This window comes from Falco punctatus (genome assembly GCF_963210335.1).
Source record: "Falco punctatus genome assembly, chromosome: 1".
In the NCBI taxonomy this organism is placed as follows: Eukaryota; Metazoa; Chordata; class Aves; order Falconiformes; family Falconidae; genus Falco; species Falco punctatus.
Genome location: NC_137580.1, coordinates 76,755,619 through 76,773,244, shown reverse-complemented (window position 1 = coordinate 76,773,244; position 17,626 = coordinate 76,755,619). Strand labels below are relative to the sequence as shown.

General features: G+C 40.3%; 2 protein-coding genes across 4 annotated transcripts in view; one reads left to right on the top strand and one right to left on the bottom strand.

Annotated features, from left to right (window-relative positions):
- Positions 1-17,618, top strand: part of FBXW7 (F-box and WD repeat domain containing 7) — a 216,423-nt gene extending 198,805 nt beyond the window's left edge. For all 3 annotated transcript variants that reach the window (XM_080384885.1, XM_080384884.1, XM_080384886.1), the window contains 7 exons: positions 1,628-1,751; positions 3,646-3,782; positions 5,502-5,615; positions 8,746-8,927; positions 9,974-10,199; positions 14,359-14,569; positions 15,573-17,618. In XM_080384885.1, coding sequence (XP_080241011.1) covers positions 1,628-1,751; positions 3,646-3,782; positions 5,502-5,615; positions 8,746-8,927; positions 9,974-10,199; positions 14,359-14,569; positions 15,573-15,841 — 1,263 coding nt within the window. In that variant the 3' untranslated portion in view covers positions 15,842-17,618. The remainder of the gene's footprint in view (positions 1-1,627; positions 1,752-3,645; positions 3,783-5,501; positions 5,616-8,745; positions 8,928-9,973; positions 10,200-14,358; positions 14,570-15,572) is intronic.
- LOC308062902 (uncharacterized protein) overlaps positions 14,389-17,626 on the bottom strand; it is a 108,091-nt gene continuing 104,853 nt past the window's right edge. Inside the window, exons 6-7 of the mRNA XM_080385140.1 lie at positions 15,264-15,325; positions 14,389-14,528 (exon numbers count right to left, since the gene is read on the bottom strand). The gene's annotated coding sequence lies outside the window, so the exon portion shown is untranslated. The remainder of the gene's footprint in view (positions 14,529-15,263; positions 15,326-17,626) is intronic.

Sequence of the window (17,626 nt, the reverse complement as noted above, 5' to 3'; positions counted from 1 at the left end):
AATAATTTTACACACCAGGAATTAAGACAGTCTGAAAGGATGGGTACAGTTGTTGCTCTTGTACAAGCAGAGCGGCCTACGCCAGATCCTGAACGCTGGCCCCCTGTGTAGGGACAGAAGGCTCCAGCTTTCTGGCCTGGGGTGCCTGCGGGGTCTAATGTGCAGCTTAAGACACGGGTCCCTTAAACGTGGAGCACTGCGTGCTCGACGTGAGCTGCAGGTGATGACTTGCAAACGAGGTGTGTGTGTGCAGTCAAAATGCAAACAGTTCTGGCGTATTGAATTTTTATTTCCTGCTCAGTCACAGGCTGGTCTATGTTACTGAAAGGAAACGTTTCTCCCCTAACAAGGTAAAAAATGTGCTGAGGTCAACAGCCTACAGTTATGACTTCCTTACTGAATTTCAGTCTGTGCTGCTTTGACGGGCAGATTCTATATCTATACGTCATAACTTCAGCTCAAAATTCAATAAAAAAGCCTAAACACGAGAAGATACGTCAAGCAGAAGTAAAAGTGGATGATCTCATTTCCCTGACAGCTTTTGCATCCTATTAGTTACTGACAGTGACGCCACTGTTCCAGCCTGTAAGTAGTTCTCTGCATCACTCATTACCAATATTGTTCTTTCTGCAGAACATTTGTTCTTTTTTAGCTATGAAAGGGGCTTTTCCTGCATCTTAACACTTTTTATTTTCCATGACCTGGGGAGATACGTTGTTGCTGTCAAGTAGAAAAGCTGTACTTGGTCATCCTACCCCTAGTGATAGCTGTCCCTGCATTTTGGGTTGTGTTTTAGATGCTGCTGTCCCTGTTCGAGACTTTGGTACATCTGAAGGTATTTGTGGAGATTTGCGGGGGTTTATTGTGGTTGTTGTACGGGCTTAGCTCACTCAGCTGGGGTCTGAATTCTCCCAATAACCTTTCATTTTGTCACATGGAAAAGTTCATCTCTGTTTGTCTTCTGGTGCTCATTGGGATTGCCCGTATGTTTTTGGTAACGTGCGGTGTACAGTATCAAAGTTCCCTATTTCAATCCTTTTGCATCCCAGTCCGTAAAGCTGCCTGGAATGCCGCTTAGGGGTTGCATTCTAGTGGGAAAATGAGCGATGCGATCGCTGCGTTTCCTGCAGCTGCCGAGGGCTTTGAACTCAGGTGCACACAGCATTTACTTCTCCTGCGGTTTGGTTTACTGAGGGACGTTACTCATCACAACATACTTTCCTGTTTGCTCACGTGGTGACTGTTGTACTTTATAGTTAAACTCTCCAAATAACTTTTCCTGTACTTGTTAGCTAAGATGACATAGACACAATTATTTTAGTCATGGTTAAAGTGACATGGATTGCATTTTAAAAAAAGATAACTATTTCAGCTGACAACTACTTCTTGCAAATACGAGATTAATTTCTGGTGTGATCTGTATGGATGTAGTTACTTAGAATGATTGTTCTACTTTCACGTTCTCACTGGAATAAACCGTAGCTCTGTTACGTTTCTGAGATTGTTTAATAACTTCCTGTTTCAGTTTTCTGTGTTTCAGCCCCTGAGGTGTGATAATACTTGGAGTTACTTTACTTTTCCTTTCAAAAGCAATGCAGGAAATACACTTTCTTTTTCTTTTTTACAGCTGGCACTGTATGTGCTGTCATTCCTGGAACCCAGGGACCTTCTGCAGGCAGCCCAGACATGTCGTTACTGGAGAATTCTGGCTGAAGATAATCTTCTCTGGAGAGAGAAATGCAAAGAGGAGGGTAAGGCAGAGCAAAAAAATGGCTGTAATGGTCAAAGTGGTGCTGTCGTTGAAAGTACAGTTCATTTACATAGTAAGTTTAAAGTTTTATGAAGGCAATTCATGTGGCTTTAAATTTACTGCTGTTGATGCTTTGAGCTGCATGGTGTGTATCTCTGTTGAAAGTCAGAAGCAGAAATAACCCACGGCGTACTAGAAATGAAGCTAGAGTAAGTTTGAACATCCTAGTCATAAAGTATCCTAGGCGTATGTTTTTAAAATACAATTATTGTTGCTTTTTAAGGATTATTTTTATTCAAAATGCAACCAAAGCAAGGAAGAGCTGAGACATAAAAATGCTACAGGTATAGTCTTGCAGTTTGTACATAACATGGAGGAAAAACTGTTTCAGTGGTCGAGTAGAAGGGGTGCTCTATTTTCACATCACGTGTAGGAAAATTAACCGAGAAATGGCACGTGGTCGGGGGAGAAGGTGTGAACTTGATGGCTCAGAGAGGGGGGCACAGGCCATGAGCCACACAGATGTCACCTGCTGGTGCCAGATCAGAAGATGCGGTGGTTCAGCAGTAATATGAACGGGCCAAAAAAGGCTCCCAGGAAAGGAGCCACATGTTTGAGCACATGAAGAACATAAGGTTCTATTTCTAAGGGGAATTCTATGAACACAGAGTCTATTCTGGGGGGCAGAGCACATGCGTGGGATCTCAGAGCAGTATCCCTCTGGGACACGGGCAAACACAGGGACCTGTCCGGGCTGCCTCCAAGTATGGAGACAAGAACTTGTGAGAGGTTGATGCACAGGCTTTAAAAAACATGATGGTGTGAATGTAGCTGGCTGTTTCTAAAGGCACCCAAATTAATTAGTTTTCTTTTGCAGTGGCAACCAGCTGTCTAACCTCTTAAATCTCCTCTAAGAGTCTCCTCTTACAAACCTCAGTGAAAATGCATTAAGAGGACAGAATAAGGAGAAAAGGAGAAGGCTGGGAGGGGAACGAGCCTACATTTGTGAGCGTAGAAGTAAAAATAGATATGGGCAGACATGAGAGCACAGGTGAACGGAACAGTACTGTAGACTGGTTAGACGTGGTGAGGCGTTCAGTCATACGCAGGAGCAGTTGATTCAAGAGTTGCAGATAGAGACACCAGAGCAGGGGCTAAAGGCAGGAGAGTGAAATCCACACACTGGCAAGGGACAAGACTTGCTCGTAAGGAGACGTGGTGGAGAGAGGAGCTGCACAGAAAAGAGAGATGGGTGAGAGAACTGGGGGCGCGGGGGGAAGGAAATACCTGTAGTAGCAAGGTTGAAACAAAGCCCTACTGCTTAAGTGTCCCTTCAGAAAGGGCACAGTTATATTGAAATTCCAGCCAGGAGAGGACGATGCCAAAAGCAGACAGCCTTTCCAATCAAGAAAAGAATTAAAAGCTCACTAATAGCGAGAATCACAGTGAACCTAAAGGTAGTGAAGGGGGGTGACCAGAGAGGAGGCCCACAGACGAAGAGGTTTACTTTCCGAAGGTCCAAAATGAGCGTACGAGTAATCGGGGAGCGCACTGGACGATACCCGCTTGAAAGAGGAAATACTCTGCCACGTTGCCTGAGAAGGGGGGATCCAAAACCAAGCCAGGAGGTTGCCAGCAGGCAATGATGACCTAGAGCATTTTCAGCCACGATTGCAGTAATGATTATGCTTGACGACAAAGGAAAGCCATGGTACAAAGAGCTGAGGAGTAGGGCGCTGCGACCGAACGCAGTGCAAATACTGTGTGCAGGAGGCTGTCACCTCCGTGAGCGTTTGATGTCAGGGGTCACGGTAAAGGTCTGCGAGGGACAGAAGCCGTTTTCTTTGGGGTGGCCTCATCTCTCCCCCTCCCTCCTTTTTTAAAATTCATTTTAGGGATTGATGAACCATTACATATCAAGAGGAGGAAAGTAATAAAACCAGGCTTTATACACAGTCCGTGGAAAAGCGCCTACATTAGACAACACAGGATTGATACCAACTGGCGGCGAGGAGAACTGAAATCGCCTAAGGTAAGTTTCTGAGCTGTGTGCATGGCCATGAACAAAGCAGGATAAGCTCATAGCTCTGGGGTTTTTTTCCTTTGGACACACCAGACTATCTATGCACAAAAGCAACATGTTATTGCAGAAAAAAAATTATTTTAGCTTACCTGCCCTGGGTTTAAATTAATTTCAGAGCATCCTATTAGCAAATCAGAATGTGGTTCTTCATACAGTAGAATTCTTTCACTGCTGTTCTAAAAAAAGTCTGTACAGTTTCATGAATTCCTGTAAATAGGCCAGTCTCTTTTTGAGACAGGTCATCTCAGAAACTCAACTGGAAATACTTATATGTAAATACACACACGCTACCTATAAATACATACATACACACACTTACACACATGTATTTGTAGAGCTTGGCCATGTCACAACATAAAAATACTCCACAACTATTCTGTGACCATTTCATGCTTTATTTTTATACATATTCTTCTAAATTGAGCAGCACAAGACAATAACTTAATTCCATGTTGATTAAAAAAATAATAAAATTCTTTAATGACACTGATGTGTTATCATCACAGCTTTTCCAATATGAAGATATGAAGCAATACTTCAAACCTTTTGTAAAATAGAACAGCAGCTGTCTAATCAAAGCTGGTTTTGAAAGAGCAGTCAGAAACATGAAGAAAACCCATATTCATAGACTTTTACGGTTTTAAGGCAATTTGCCTTAAGTTTTTTTTATTTATTTTAATTTATTTTTTAAAAAACCAAACGTTTTCTTGATTACCGCACAACAAAATAATAAAAACAAGAACAAAAAAATTCCAGTGAAAAACCTATAGCTGTATCCTGCTGTTTATTTGGCCGTGACTTATGTACATCTCTGGCAACAGCTCCATATTTCTTGCCTTGATACGCCACATCAAGTTATCTTGGAATTATTATTAAAATTACAGCCTGAGGCATTATCTAAATGCCCATTTCATTTCAATGAACATCTTGAAAAGTGTTCAGATGTCTTAAATAAAAAATTCCTCATCCTCTGTATTCTGATAAGGATTTTTTTGCTATATTGCAGTAAAATATACCGAATTGCAGTTTTTCCCAAATCAAGCATTGAAAATCCCGCCTCTATAAAGTAACATTCCAATCCACATTTCCAGCACGTTAAATTATCACTTTTGTTTGTATTTAATTGGGTTAATGGTTTTCTAGTTTTTTACTTCGGTGCTGCCTGGCATTTAATAGATTACAGTGCTTGGCTGGTAAGGAAAAAAATAAAGATACAGGCAGCCTTGACCACTGAAATACAAATATGCAGCAAATGATACAACCCCATCCTTTTTGTTTAAGGTTGAAACAACTCTTCAAAGGTAAAAGTAACGCAACCAAAAAATAAAAAGAGATGGAATAACTGCAGAGGAATTGAGCAATGTCCAGTTACTAAGTCAGCCTACCTTTATTAGTGATTTTTCCTGGTACTTTTAGGAGGCTTACAATAATGGTCATGCGCTTGCTAAACAATGCCGTATCACCGCGTGGAAGAAGGAGGAGACCTTCTTTGGTCCCAGCTGGTGGTAAATTAGACTTGACACATGGGATTAAAGGGCCTTATTATTATTGAAGCAGCTCTGGCATTTTACAATTTATGAATCCGAAGAGCATTTAGTTGCTCCTGCTTCTCTCTCTAATCTCCTGCGTTCAGTTGTGACTGTACGTTTTTATGTTCTGTATCGGCAGGTGCTCAAAGGCCACGATGACCATGTGATCACATGCCTTCAGTTCTGCGGGAACCGAATAGTGAGCGGCTCTGACGACAACACGCTGAAAGTGTGGTCAGCGGTTACAGGCAAGGTCAGTCAGTGGGTTGTTTTGTTGAATTCCTTAGGAAATGAGCTACAGGTAGAGCACCGGTATGTCAGGAATGCTGCTGCGCCATCAGACGGCACTGCAGGGTGGTCTTTAGTGTCGTCTGGTGCAAGGATCAGAAAAGGGACCAGTAAACATTTTGGGTCATCTTTTCCTGCACAGAAACTAGTGTGGTTCAGAAAAGTCACCTTGATGTGAAATTGCAATGCTGCTCATGTTACCATTGGCATGTATCCTTGTTCTCTTGGCAATTCTGCTATTCTTGGAGAGTCATTTGTGACATGGATTCTAAAGAATTTGGACAGATACATTACTTTATCTTCCTTAAAGCTTAATTTAGCCTGCTTTTACCCCTCTGGATCTCCCTTTCTCACTTGTCTTCCAGCATTCTTTCTGTTGTTTTCAAGTTATTCAAATGGGGCGTTCATTTCACTGGCTCGGATTTCAAATAGCAAGTTTGGTTTTCCTTTCTAAGCTACTATATTCTACTATATTGCTGAGCCACCAAAAAAAAACCCCAAACCAGTAATAACTTGCTTTAGGTTTAAATATTTCCTGTTAAATTAGATCCAGCTCAGGCAGGAATTTAATAAGCTTCAATAATTTAATTTTGGCTTAGAGAAGCAAAACAATATGTGCAATCAAAAAGACAGTACTGAACGTTTCACTGATGTTAGAACATCACAGCTACTCAGCACAGAGGTTTTTCATTTTAAGGTGACTGACCATGCTCCCAGGGTATAGAAAAGGCCTCAGGGAAACACTTCCCTTCTAGGCTGGTATTGTGTGTACTTAGCTTTGTTGTAATGATACAGTTATGTGAACAAGACAGCTATTGAGGATAACATGTTTAAGATGTGAAAGGTATCTGCTTTGTAATGTTGAAACTGAATATATTAAGCATTTGTCTTTGCATGCCTAGAAGATCCTTGACAGGATTGTAAATACTACTGTGGGGAAGTATAAAATTAAAAGCAACAGGCAGCCTCACCTGCCTCTGTTGGCTTCCCTACAACAAAGTAATGAAGGAACCCATATTGAAATTTACATTTTTTAATTGAAAAGGGCAGCCTAAATTCAAATGAAAAATACTTATGTACCGCCCTCTCAAAAGCAAAATGTTCCTTTAAATACATAAAATTGATCACAGGAGCATGACTTAACAATTCCTGTTTGGTAATTTTTGGAATGTAATTACAAATCCTAGTGTGACTACCGCAAACCTTTAGGAGAGCCAGAAATTGTGTACAAAAGATGGAAGAGGCTGTATCAGCCCTCGTACTTACTGATGCTGGAGAATAAGTAAAATAAAAAACCCCTTAAGGTTGGTTTGTGCAAATGAACATGACTAAATAATTCCCTTGACAGATGTAAAGCCCAGAATAAGGATTCTGTGTTCTTACTGCTTTAGAAGGATGATTTCTTAAAATACAAGCAAATTGGTTGAAATAAAAAAAAACAACCAAAAAACCGGGAATTGTAAAAATGAATAACAGCTATGAATTTAAAAAGATGGATTTGATAGCAGTGAATTAAGCTAGGAGCCAGGAATTGCAGAAGACTGGTAAAAAATGTTAAAGAACAGGAACTCCATGTACAACACAGGAGCAAAGCATTTTCAAGGATGTTAGAACAGGATATTAACAACAGAAATTAGTATGCTATCACTGATGCAGGAAAAAAATAGTTTTTTTGGAAGAAAATTCACGTGATAGACATAAAGCATTGTGTGATAATAGAACAACACTTCAGCAGAAACTCAACAAGGATGTTAACAACTACCAAAGTTGTGGGTTTTTTTATTACAGTTGATACAGATAATAGGTATTTCACTTTTTTTTTTTTTTTTTTTCTCAAGTAACTTGTGGGGTAAAACTGGTGTTTTTTCAAAAGGTACAAGCACAAAGAGAAGATCCAGAGAATAGCCAGAAAGCTAAAATGTGTCAGTATTTAAATGGAGTAAACAGAAAGACTGGGTATTTAGGATACATTATCTCAGATAAAAAATATTGGACTACGTCAAGAGGAGTCAACTAACAGTTAAAGGAAGGCCACGGCAATTAATGCTGCTTAGCATTAGATTACAGAAGAAGAGATCATCAAACTGTCTTGACTTGACCTCTTTTCTCATGCAGTTAGAGGTTTGACTGATAAAAATAATAGTGCAGAAGTAGCTGGCTGTGTGCACTGCAGGACTGTATCCCAGTGACACGATTGAAGAAAATAGAACAATACAAAAATCAACATGGCACGTATTTAAATGGGTTAGAAAGTGGGTAATTATAGAGATCATGTTGTTAATGTGAAAGCAGAATCTTCATGGAGTATCTTACTAGAGGGGTCTTGCAAGGATCTCTTCTAGTCTGTGCTAATTAGCACTTACTGCTGCCTGGTGAGGAAGCATATATAGTTGTTACTTGTAAGGGATACAGGCTGAGAGACGGAGACAAGTCATTGTTCCAGAGTGATGGAGGTTTTACAGAAGTAGGTGTGAGCAAACACTGCCTCTGCATAGTGAGAAATCATGTCATACGTACAGGATCAAAGAAGGAGGTAGGCTGTGCTTATGTAGTGTGGGATTCCCTCCTGGGCAACAGTACAGTCTGGAAAAGGTTTGAAACGTGATTTTGCAGTATTGATGCTGTAGCTATGGCTTAGAGCATGTGAAGTTTCTTGGATAAACAAACAGAAAATACAGTAAGAGTACATGGCTTATAGATCAGTGGTAAACTACGAAGTGAATGCTCTCTCCAGTTCTAACACTCACGCTTCAAAACGCTGTTGGAAAACCTGCAGTGACTCGGGAAAATGCCAGGAAAATGACTCAAGGCTGTAAAACATGCCCTGTATTGAGAAATTTGGAAAGACGCTTCAGTTTATCAAGGGGAATATTACAGGGAAAATTCCTTATAGTCCCAAGTACTCACAATGGAGAGAGAAATTTGAAGAGTATTGTCTAAAAGGGGGGATTTTTTTTTTGTTCAATCACAAAGCAGTCTCCAGGGGTCTTCTGGCTTCCTGCTCTGAGAGACTACTGTTACCTCCTAAATTACTTTTTCTTAAGTTTCCGTTCAACTCCGACAAAAGGATAACAAAGCAAAATATTTCTTTTCAGTGTTTGAGAACGCTGGTTGGGCACACAGGCGGAGTCTGGTCATCACAGATGAGGGACAATATCATCATTAGTGGATCTACAGACCGAACGTTGAAAGTCTGGAACGCTGAGACTGGAGAATGCATACACACCTTGTACGGACACACCTCCACCGTTCGCTGCATGCATCTCCATGAGAAAAGGTAAGGCTCTGTCCAAAGCTGCAGCCATGGTTTGGCTTGTAATTTACAGTTGTGTTTGCGGAAAATGCTTGTTAAACCTGGGTGCCTCATCCAACATTGAGTGAAATACAAACCAGGCAAAGCAGTCAAATTAAACTACGTAAATCAACACAAGGGACAAGATGATTAATAGAAGCAAAAGCATAAGAGTACTAATTAAAGAGCAGAAAATTGAGTCATGTACTTTCTAAGTCACATTCTACATTATTTCAGAGCTAGTTCTTTGTTACACTGTGATCCAGTCTCCCACACGCTGAATAATTTTTCCTTTTTGTCAGTGCGACAAACTTCTACTCATTTTACAGAATGCCTTTTAAAGTAGTTTATTTAACTTATAACTGATTAGATCATAATTTCTGCAATAGTAAACCATGTCTTGATTCAAGGAACATTGGCAAAGCTCTTTTACTTGGCTGTGGTACGAAGCTGTAGACAGAGTGTCTGTTGGTTGCATTTCTTCTTTTTTGAAGAACGAGGAGGGTTTTTTTCTATATCGATACCATCAATATTAAATTCCTTCTCATTTCTGTTCTTGCCTAAAAAAGCTTGTAAAAGTATAAACTGAAAAAAATCAAGCAGAATAACCGTTACTTTACCAAATGTCAAACTTCTGAAGAACATCTTTGTTCGTTATTAGTTAACTCAGTCATTAAAACATAGCACCGGCTGGAGCTCAGCATATTAGTAAGCTTTCATAGGTAGATACAACAGTCCTCATAATTTCTTAGGGCATCGTTTTGCTGTTCAGGAATGAAGTGCCTTTTTAAATACTGATTGCCAATTATATCAAATAGATCCTGAGGAGGTGAGTAGAGCAAGGAATTAAAACACTCAAGCCATTTGTGACCCTAATGAAATGTCATGCCAAACCAGATCTTTGGTGGCTAGCAGAGTAATGCTATCTACTGTCCCAAATTAAAACTCGTAACTGATTTATATCCAGTCTAATTGTGTTAATACTTTTGTGTCCAATGCTAAGTACAGGAGGGGTTTTCTTGTTCCTGCAGAGTGGTCAGTGGGTCTCGAGATGCTACACTGAGAGTTTGGGACATAGAGACGGGCCAGTGTTTGCACGTTCTGATGGGCCACGTAGCTGCAGTTCGGTGTGTTCAGTATGACGGCAGAAGGGTTGTAAGTGGTGCATATGATTTTATGGTCAAAGTTTGGGATCCAGAGACAGAGACCTGTCTGCACACACTGCAAGGGCATACTAACAGAGTCTACTCATTACAGGTATGTGATTTTCATCTGCTGCTTTAGCTGCCTTAAGTAAAATTTAAAGTTAGTTTATTTCACCTTGTTTATTGAATTGTGGGTACCTACTCCAGAATTATACAGGCCACGAAAATATAGAGGCATCAGTGATAGAGTCCCCTCTTTCATTTTGTTGCACTTGTTATATCTTGTCCTGATTTAGAAACTGAGATTGTTTTAGAGGAGCGTTGTCTTTAAAGCACCCAATACAATAAAGCCCAAATCTGTACCAGTGAATTAAGTAGTTTTGTGGGTTGCTGGGTTGTTTGGTTGGGGTTTTGTTGAAAACTTGCATGTATTTTGGACCTATATTTTTGCTTTACCCGAAGAAATTCTAAACTTACTGTTTTAAATAAATTGGATGATGTAGTAATTGAAGATGTGCCCAAAAATACCATCGGATTAAGGTTCTGAATTATGCAGATCTGTTTATCCTTGTTTTGTTGTCCCATCTTCCAATTCCAAATTGTGATTCACAGTAACGCTGAACCTAAATTGTAATGTTCTGATGTAAATCTCCAGCCCCTCTGCTTCCTCTTCTCCAAGCAGAGGCCAGACCTACAACTGTGAGGCTTTTCAATCGAGACATGTTATTGCAGGTGCAGGTTATTACGGTGCTGCTCTGCGGCATGGCCTAAGCTGCCAGAGACCCATATACCCTCTTCGTACCTTCACTAACCCAAAAGATCATATCGTCCATCCATAGAGTCAGTGCGTCATTTCCAGGCGTTGAAAGGCGAAAGAAAGTAATTTCATGCTTGCGCCTGTTCTCACCACAATCTGGCAGGACATGAAAAAGAAACGGAACAAAAGTTCAAAATCTGGAAATTGCATTCGGCATGTAACTACGCTGGTTTGTGGCTCAGAAAGTGAAGCTCAGTGCTACAGCTCTTTTTCATAAAGTGTATCTTTCATAAGGTGTATCTCAAAATAATACAAACAAAATAATCTGTTTCCCAAAATATGTAGCAAAATTTATCAAAAATCTGCAGCCCTTCTCTTATATTCATATGCTGAGGAGTATTCTCTAGACAAGCAACAAGCAAGTTAAAAATGCTGTACTACCTCCCTATCTCTTAAAAAATTCCAAAGGTTGTATTTCATCTGTGGCAGTTTGGGAACAGCGTATGTTATTCTGCCTTATCTTCACCAGAGGCTCTTGTTTGGGCTTATGAATATTCATGTCTTGCTCTGATACTGTAGTAATAATGGATCAAATAATTGGGTTATGTTACACACCGATACTATTTACATCCTGTAAATGGAACTTGGCATTCTAGAACAGATTTCTGAGGGGCAGGAGGCTACAGGTGCTTACAGGTGAGGGCAGAAAGAGTCTTTAAAATCGCCTGGTGAGTTCCTGCCCTTTGGCCTGAGATAGCCCCAGACAGCAGAACTCTTAGATGGAACAATTGGGCTGAATAACCAGCCTGGCCCCCCACCCCCACTCCATGGCAGGGTCTGTTACACCTCAGTATTTCCCCATTTTAGACCCCCTTCCATTTTCCAGAGATCCTTACGCAGCAGTTGAAGACTGCTGACCGTTTTGTGTCCTTCCTCCTTCTTAGCTGCCTTTGAAGCGATCTGCGCATTCTCAGGGTTCATGGATAACAGCTCAACCACTGCAGTATCAGAGTAAAGTCCGTCTTCATGTCCAGCCTTAAACCTCTCTTTCCGAATACCTTATGCACATGGAATACAATTAATTTGAGGAAAAGGAGGAAAAAAATTTGTTAGAACTATCTGGTTTAGTTCTGTTTAGGAAAGTAAAATATTCTGTAGTATTTCCACCCAACAAGTCTGCTGGCCTACTTAGCACTCCTCATCCTTTCATCTGAACTCCAGTTAGTTCACAGCCTCTTTTGAAAGCAGGATGCCCAAAACAGGATGCAAAATTCCAGTCAAAGTCTTATCAGTGCTTACTAGAAGTGAAAGATCATTTTATATGCCTTACATAGCATACCCCTGAGTTTCTTTTTTTAGTATATTTTCACCGGCGATGCAGTGCATACCGCAGATAAGCAGTGCGTATGTGCCAGCCCCTCTCTACGTTCTTTTGAACTTAGGTGCCATCCCCAACCATGTTTGACTGTAGAGATCCAAGATGCTGGTTTTCTGCAGGTTTTATAAAAAGCAGCAGTCTGAGATAGCTGAGTTCTCTTAATTGGGTTCATTCTTGGCTATTATTAGATACGTGGACAAGTAGTGTCAGATTGCCCGAGCTATAACAAAGACTCCTGCCCAGCCTTCATTCCTCCAGGCTGCAGCTGCACCTTCATTCATTCACTGCCAAGCTCAGATCTTCACAGTTATCTCTTGACTTTTATGCTCTTTGCTTTGGGTCGGTTCTACCATTTCAAATGTCATCCAAATCCTAATGAAAATCCTAAATGCCAGACCGCCCCCCTGGAACTGTTTCTGCTGTCTCTAATCATGCTGTGAACAAAGTTCTGAACGGGATGGTATCCCTCCCTCAAATTTGCCTCCCTCTTTGTGAAAACACAGCCAAGACATCTGCTGTTTCACATGGCTTTTTAGTCTGTCACAGAAAAAAATAATCATGTTAGTTAAGATAATTGTCCCACAAATCTGTGTTTGCTGCTACTTACCGCCTTTTTAAGGGCTTACAACCAAACGGATTGTTTGTTAGTTCCTTCTGGAAACTGGAAGTTAGGCCGACCAATCCATAATTCCCCATCTCCCGTCATCATCTCCTTCAATAAAGACGGGAATATTTTTATTTGCCATCTGAAACTTGTCTGTCTTCCATGGGTCCTCAAAGATAGCAGCAGATGTCTCCGAGACTGTCTCAAAACAACTTGCCTTATGTGGGTTTTTTCCCCATTCTAGCAAAGCCTGTGCTCAGTTGTCAGTGGTGTTAGCGCTGTGAGTCTGTGCTCAGATGGCTGAGGACTGAAGCAAAAAAAAGTTAAATAGCTGGCCTCGCTCGGTGTTTCCTTCCCGCTGAGCATAAATAAGCTTTTTTCTTTTGGCCTTCCTCTTGTTTGGGTTTGTTGGGTTTTTTAAGCAGAATGGTGTTTTATCATCCTTAATGGCTCCTGCTAGTTTTCCCTTGTTTTGTGCCCTGCCTTTCTGATTTTGTCCCAGCGTGCTTTTCTAAACACATCTATTGATCTGGTTTCTACTTTTTGTACAATTCCTTGTGCTTTAGCCAAGTGGGTCTTGGTAATTTACTACATGTCCCATCTTTCCTTCACACCAGGATAGTTTGTGTCTTTAAGAAAGTGCCAACTCTCCTGAACTCTTCTTCCCCTCAGAGAATAGATATATAAAAACCTCATGGGAAGGAAGTCTTAATGTATTGAAGAACTCCTCCTTGAAGTCCCCTGGTTTTATTCTGAGGTGCTTTTCCTTTCCTTTTTTGAGAATTCTGAACTCATGTCATTGTCAACTATCACTCAAGTTACTTTCCACCTTTATATTCTCTACATGTTCAGTCCTCTTGGTCAAGTGTCTCATCTCTTACCTGATTTTTCTACACATTCATGTTCTACGTATTTTATATGTAAAATGTGCCTAGAAAAATCCAAGAGTGTGGACATCTATGTTAGCCTGTACGCCTTTCCCTACAATGACTAGGAAGTTAAAATTTTAAGATTTTAAAAAAGGCACAACAATTTTGATTATAAAATGGCTAAACCCAGCATATTTCAATTACACTCCTTCCATTTTTCTGACTTTTGTGTAGATGGTTAATGTTGTTCCCCTTCTGCAGCTTAAAGTCCCTCTGACGTGTGAAAACCAGGTTTGGCTTGTCAACATCTTTATTAGGAGAACTACCTTCTTTTACTGCTACACTGCATTGCAGCCAGGATTCCGTTAGGGTTAAAGGAGCTGTATTACATTTAAAAGACCAGGGGTTCAGAGTCTCTCTCCTTGAAGCGTGTGCCTCATGGACCATGTCTACAACAGGAAATTACTGTGACCATGAAGCACCTGCTGTGACACCAAACGTGGCCATCTCTACTTTGACTTCTTGTGCTTGGAAGATTTTTACTTTGTGATGCAGTTCCCAAACATACAGCATCTAATGTTGCATTTAGTGAATTAAATGCTTAATAGCCTTCTTTGTAAGCTCCTAATGTAACTGTTTGTAATAGATGTACCTTTCTTGTAGTTTGATGGCATCCATGTGGTGAGTGGATCTCTTGACACTTCCATCCGAGTTTGGGATGTGGAGACAGGCAACTGCATTCACACGCTGACAGGCCACCAGTCTCTCACGAGTGGAATGGAACTCAAGGACAATATACTGGTGTCTGGGAATGCCGATTCTACAGTCAAAATCTGGGACATTAAAACAGGACAATGTTTACAGACATTGCAAGGTGAGCTTAGACTACCTTCATGGAAATGAAGCTGCCTGCAGTAATCTATGCTGCAGGTTCTGTATTTAAGAAAAAAAAAGATAAATAATTGCATACAAAGAAACAAATGCAGACCACTTACAACTTAAATATTTTTCTGATGACAGCTGTATGATCTTTCTCTGAATTAGTAGAACAAAATGTACTTAATCTAATCTATTCAAATCACTTGCTATTATGAAAGGCAGATGGTCTGGACAGATAGCAATTTGCCATGGGTACATTAGCCTAATAAGCCACAGAAATATGTAGGAAATGACATCTCAAAACAGTCAGTCAACGTATTTATTTAGGGGTCACTTGGATGTTTCAAAGCCTAGTGATTAATTGGATCGGGAGGCAAAGTACACTGTCTGTCGCAATAAATCAAGAGAAATGCGTGGAAGAGGTTTTCTTTATTTCAGTAAAAAGAAAGAGTTTTGTTTCCATTTTGACATTTGCTGCTCAGGCATCAGGCGCATGAGCATGCTGTTTTGTTTCTCCCCACAAAAAAGGTCTTATATCATTCCCGTATATCACATGCAGCATCGCTGGCTAGAGCAGAAAATTAAATTTCCATTTTAACAGCGTATGTTTCTACGTCAATGTATAACTGTCAGTATTTACCAATAGTCTCATAATAACGCTTCAAAGAGACTTGAAGACAAACACTTACAGCGGCCACCAAATTTTGGATCGTTGAGTTCGTCTTCATGAATGTCCAAGTGCACACTTGCCCTGCTGTTTGTATACAACAAAACAAGGTCACTGTAACGAAGAAGGAAATAATGAGGAGTTTTCCTATACCCGCATTCACTTTTTGAAAGCACGGCAAGGCTTCTGTACCTTGTAACGTACAAAAACTGAGTTAGCATGTCTAGTAGAAACAACCGCATGCAAATAGCCAGGTATTTATTCCATATGCAGTGCTGTCTGACGTTGCTTTCTAATTGCAAGTAAAACATGTTTTGGTTTGCTGTTACAGGTCCCAACAAGCATCAGAGTGCTGTGACCTGTTTACAGTTCAACAAGAACTTTGTAATTACCAGCTCAGATGATGGGACTGTAAAACTTTGGGACTTGAAAACGGGTGAATTTATCCGAAATCTAGTCACATTGGAGAGTGGGGGAAGCGGAGGCGTCGTGTGGCGGATCAGAGCTTCTAACACAAAGCTAGTGTGTGCGGTTGGGAGCCGCAACGGAACTGAGGAAACAAAGCTGCTGGTGTTGGACTTTGACGTGGATATGAAGTGAAGGGCAGAAAGATGAATTTGTCCAAACGTGTAGACGATGTTCTCCTTTCCCTCCCCCTGAAAAAAAAAAGAAAAAAGAAAAAAAAGGAAAAAAAATCCCTTGTCCTTGGTGGTGCAGGATGTTGCCTTGGGGCAACAGATCCTAAAGACCTACAGACTACGAAGGAGAAGACGAAAGATGACAAACTATAACTGACAAGAGAGGCGTTTGCTGTCTCGTCACATAAAAAGGCTACACTTTTGACCGGGGCAGCTTTGCAAAAATACGACTTTTGAAATGAAACCAGGTGCAATTATTTCTTTACTTTCCTCCAACTGCTCCTTGAGCAAGTTGGAGGTGAAAAAAAAAAATTGTTACAGTTCTTGTTAACAGGTTATTTTACCACAAAGATCTTTAAAGAAGCTGCACAGGCAAGCCTGCTCGTGCACCCATGGGCCACCCTGGGTCCCGGCAGCCCCTCCGAGCAACACGCTGTCCCTTGGCCCCGCTCTGAGCAGGGGGTTGGACCGGACAACCTCCAGAGGTCCCCTTCCAACCTCTGCGAGCAGTCACTGGTTGACTTTCAAAAAACTAGAGAGCATCTGCAATGAAAAAAAAAAACAAAAACAAACAACAACCAAGAGTCCATTCCTGGTGTGGAAAAGCTAAAATATTACTGTGAATTGTTTTGTACAGTTTTATCGGAGCTTTTTCTTTTTTTTCTTTTATTCTTCTTTTTTTTGCCAACCATTGCCAATGTCAATCACAGTATTAGCCTCTGTTTAATCTATTTACTGTTGCTTCCATTTACACTCTTCAATGCATAAGTTGCTCTGAGGTGGCAAGTTGTCCTGGGTTTTGAGAGTCCTCTGATGGATTTAATTAGCAATGCTGGTGCTAGAAGTAGGTCTTCAATTACGGGATTGTTGTCCCACCCCTGTACTGTATTCCCAGTGGCCAAACTTATTTATGCTGCTAAATGAAAGAAAGAAAAGCAAATTATTTTTTTTTATTTTTTTTTCTGCTGTGACGTTTTAGTCCCAGACTGAATTCCAAATTTGCTCTAGTTTGGTTACAGAAAAAGACTTTTTGCCACTGAAACTTGAGCCAACTGTGCCTCTAAGAGGCTGAGAGTGGAAGAGTTTCAGACAATTAAAGAGTGAAGTTTGCCTGCAAATAAAGAATTGAGTGTGTGTGCAAAGCTTATTTTCTTTTTTCTGGGCAAAAATTAAAACACATTCCTTAGAACAAAGCTATTGCAGCCTGTTCTGTGGGGAAATTTTTCTTTGTGAGGGCTGTGGTGAATGGAATGAACATACATTAAAAAACTGACAAAATTTTTAAAAAATATTATAAAATACAAAAATTAAAATAAAGTTGCTGGTCAGTCTTAGTGTTTTACAGTATTTGAGAAATAAAACAACTGTTACAGTTATTGCTGGGAGGAACTGACAGAGCAAAAACTGAAGTTTTTGTAAAGATGTCACATGCAAACAAAACGAGAAATGAAAGAGTCAAATGGTTTGCCTCATTCTCCAAGAGCCACAACTCAAGCTGAACTGTGAAAGTGGTTTAACACTGTATCCTAGGCGATCTTTTTTCCTCCTTTTTTTTTTTTTTTGTTTTATTTATAGTCTGATTTAAAACAATCAGATTCCAGTTGGTTAATTTTAGTTATATAACAACCTGACATGATGGAGGAAAACAACCTTTAAAGGGATTGTGTCTATGGTTTGATTCACTTAGAAATTTTATTTTCTTATAACTTAAGTGCAATAAAATGTGTTTTTTCATGTTAGCATGTCT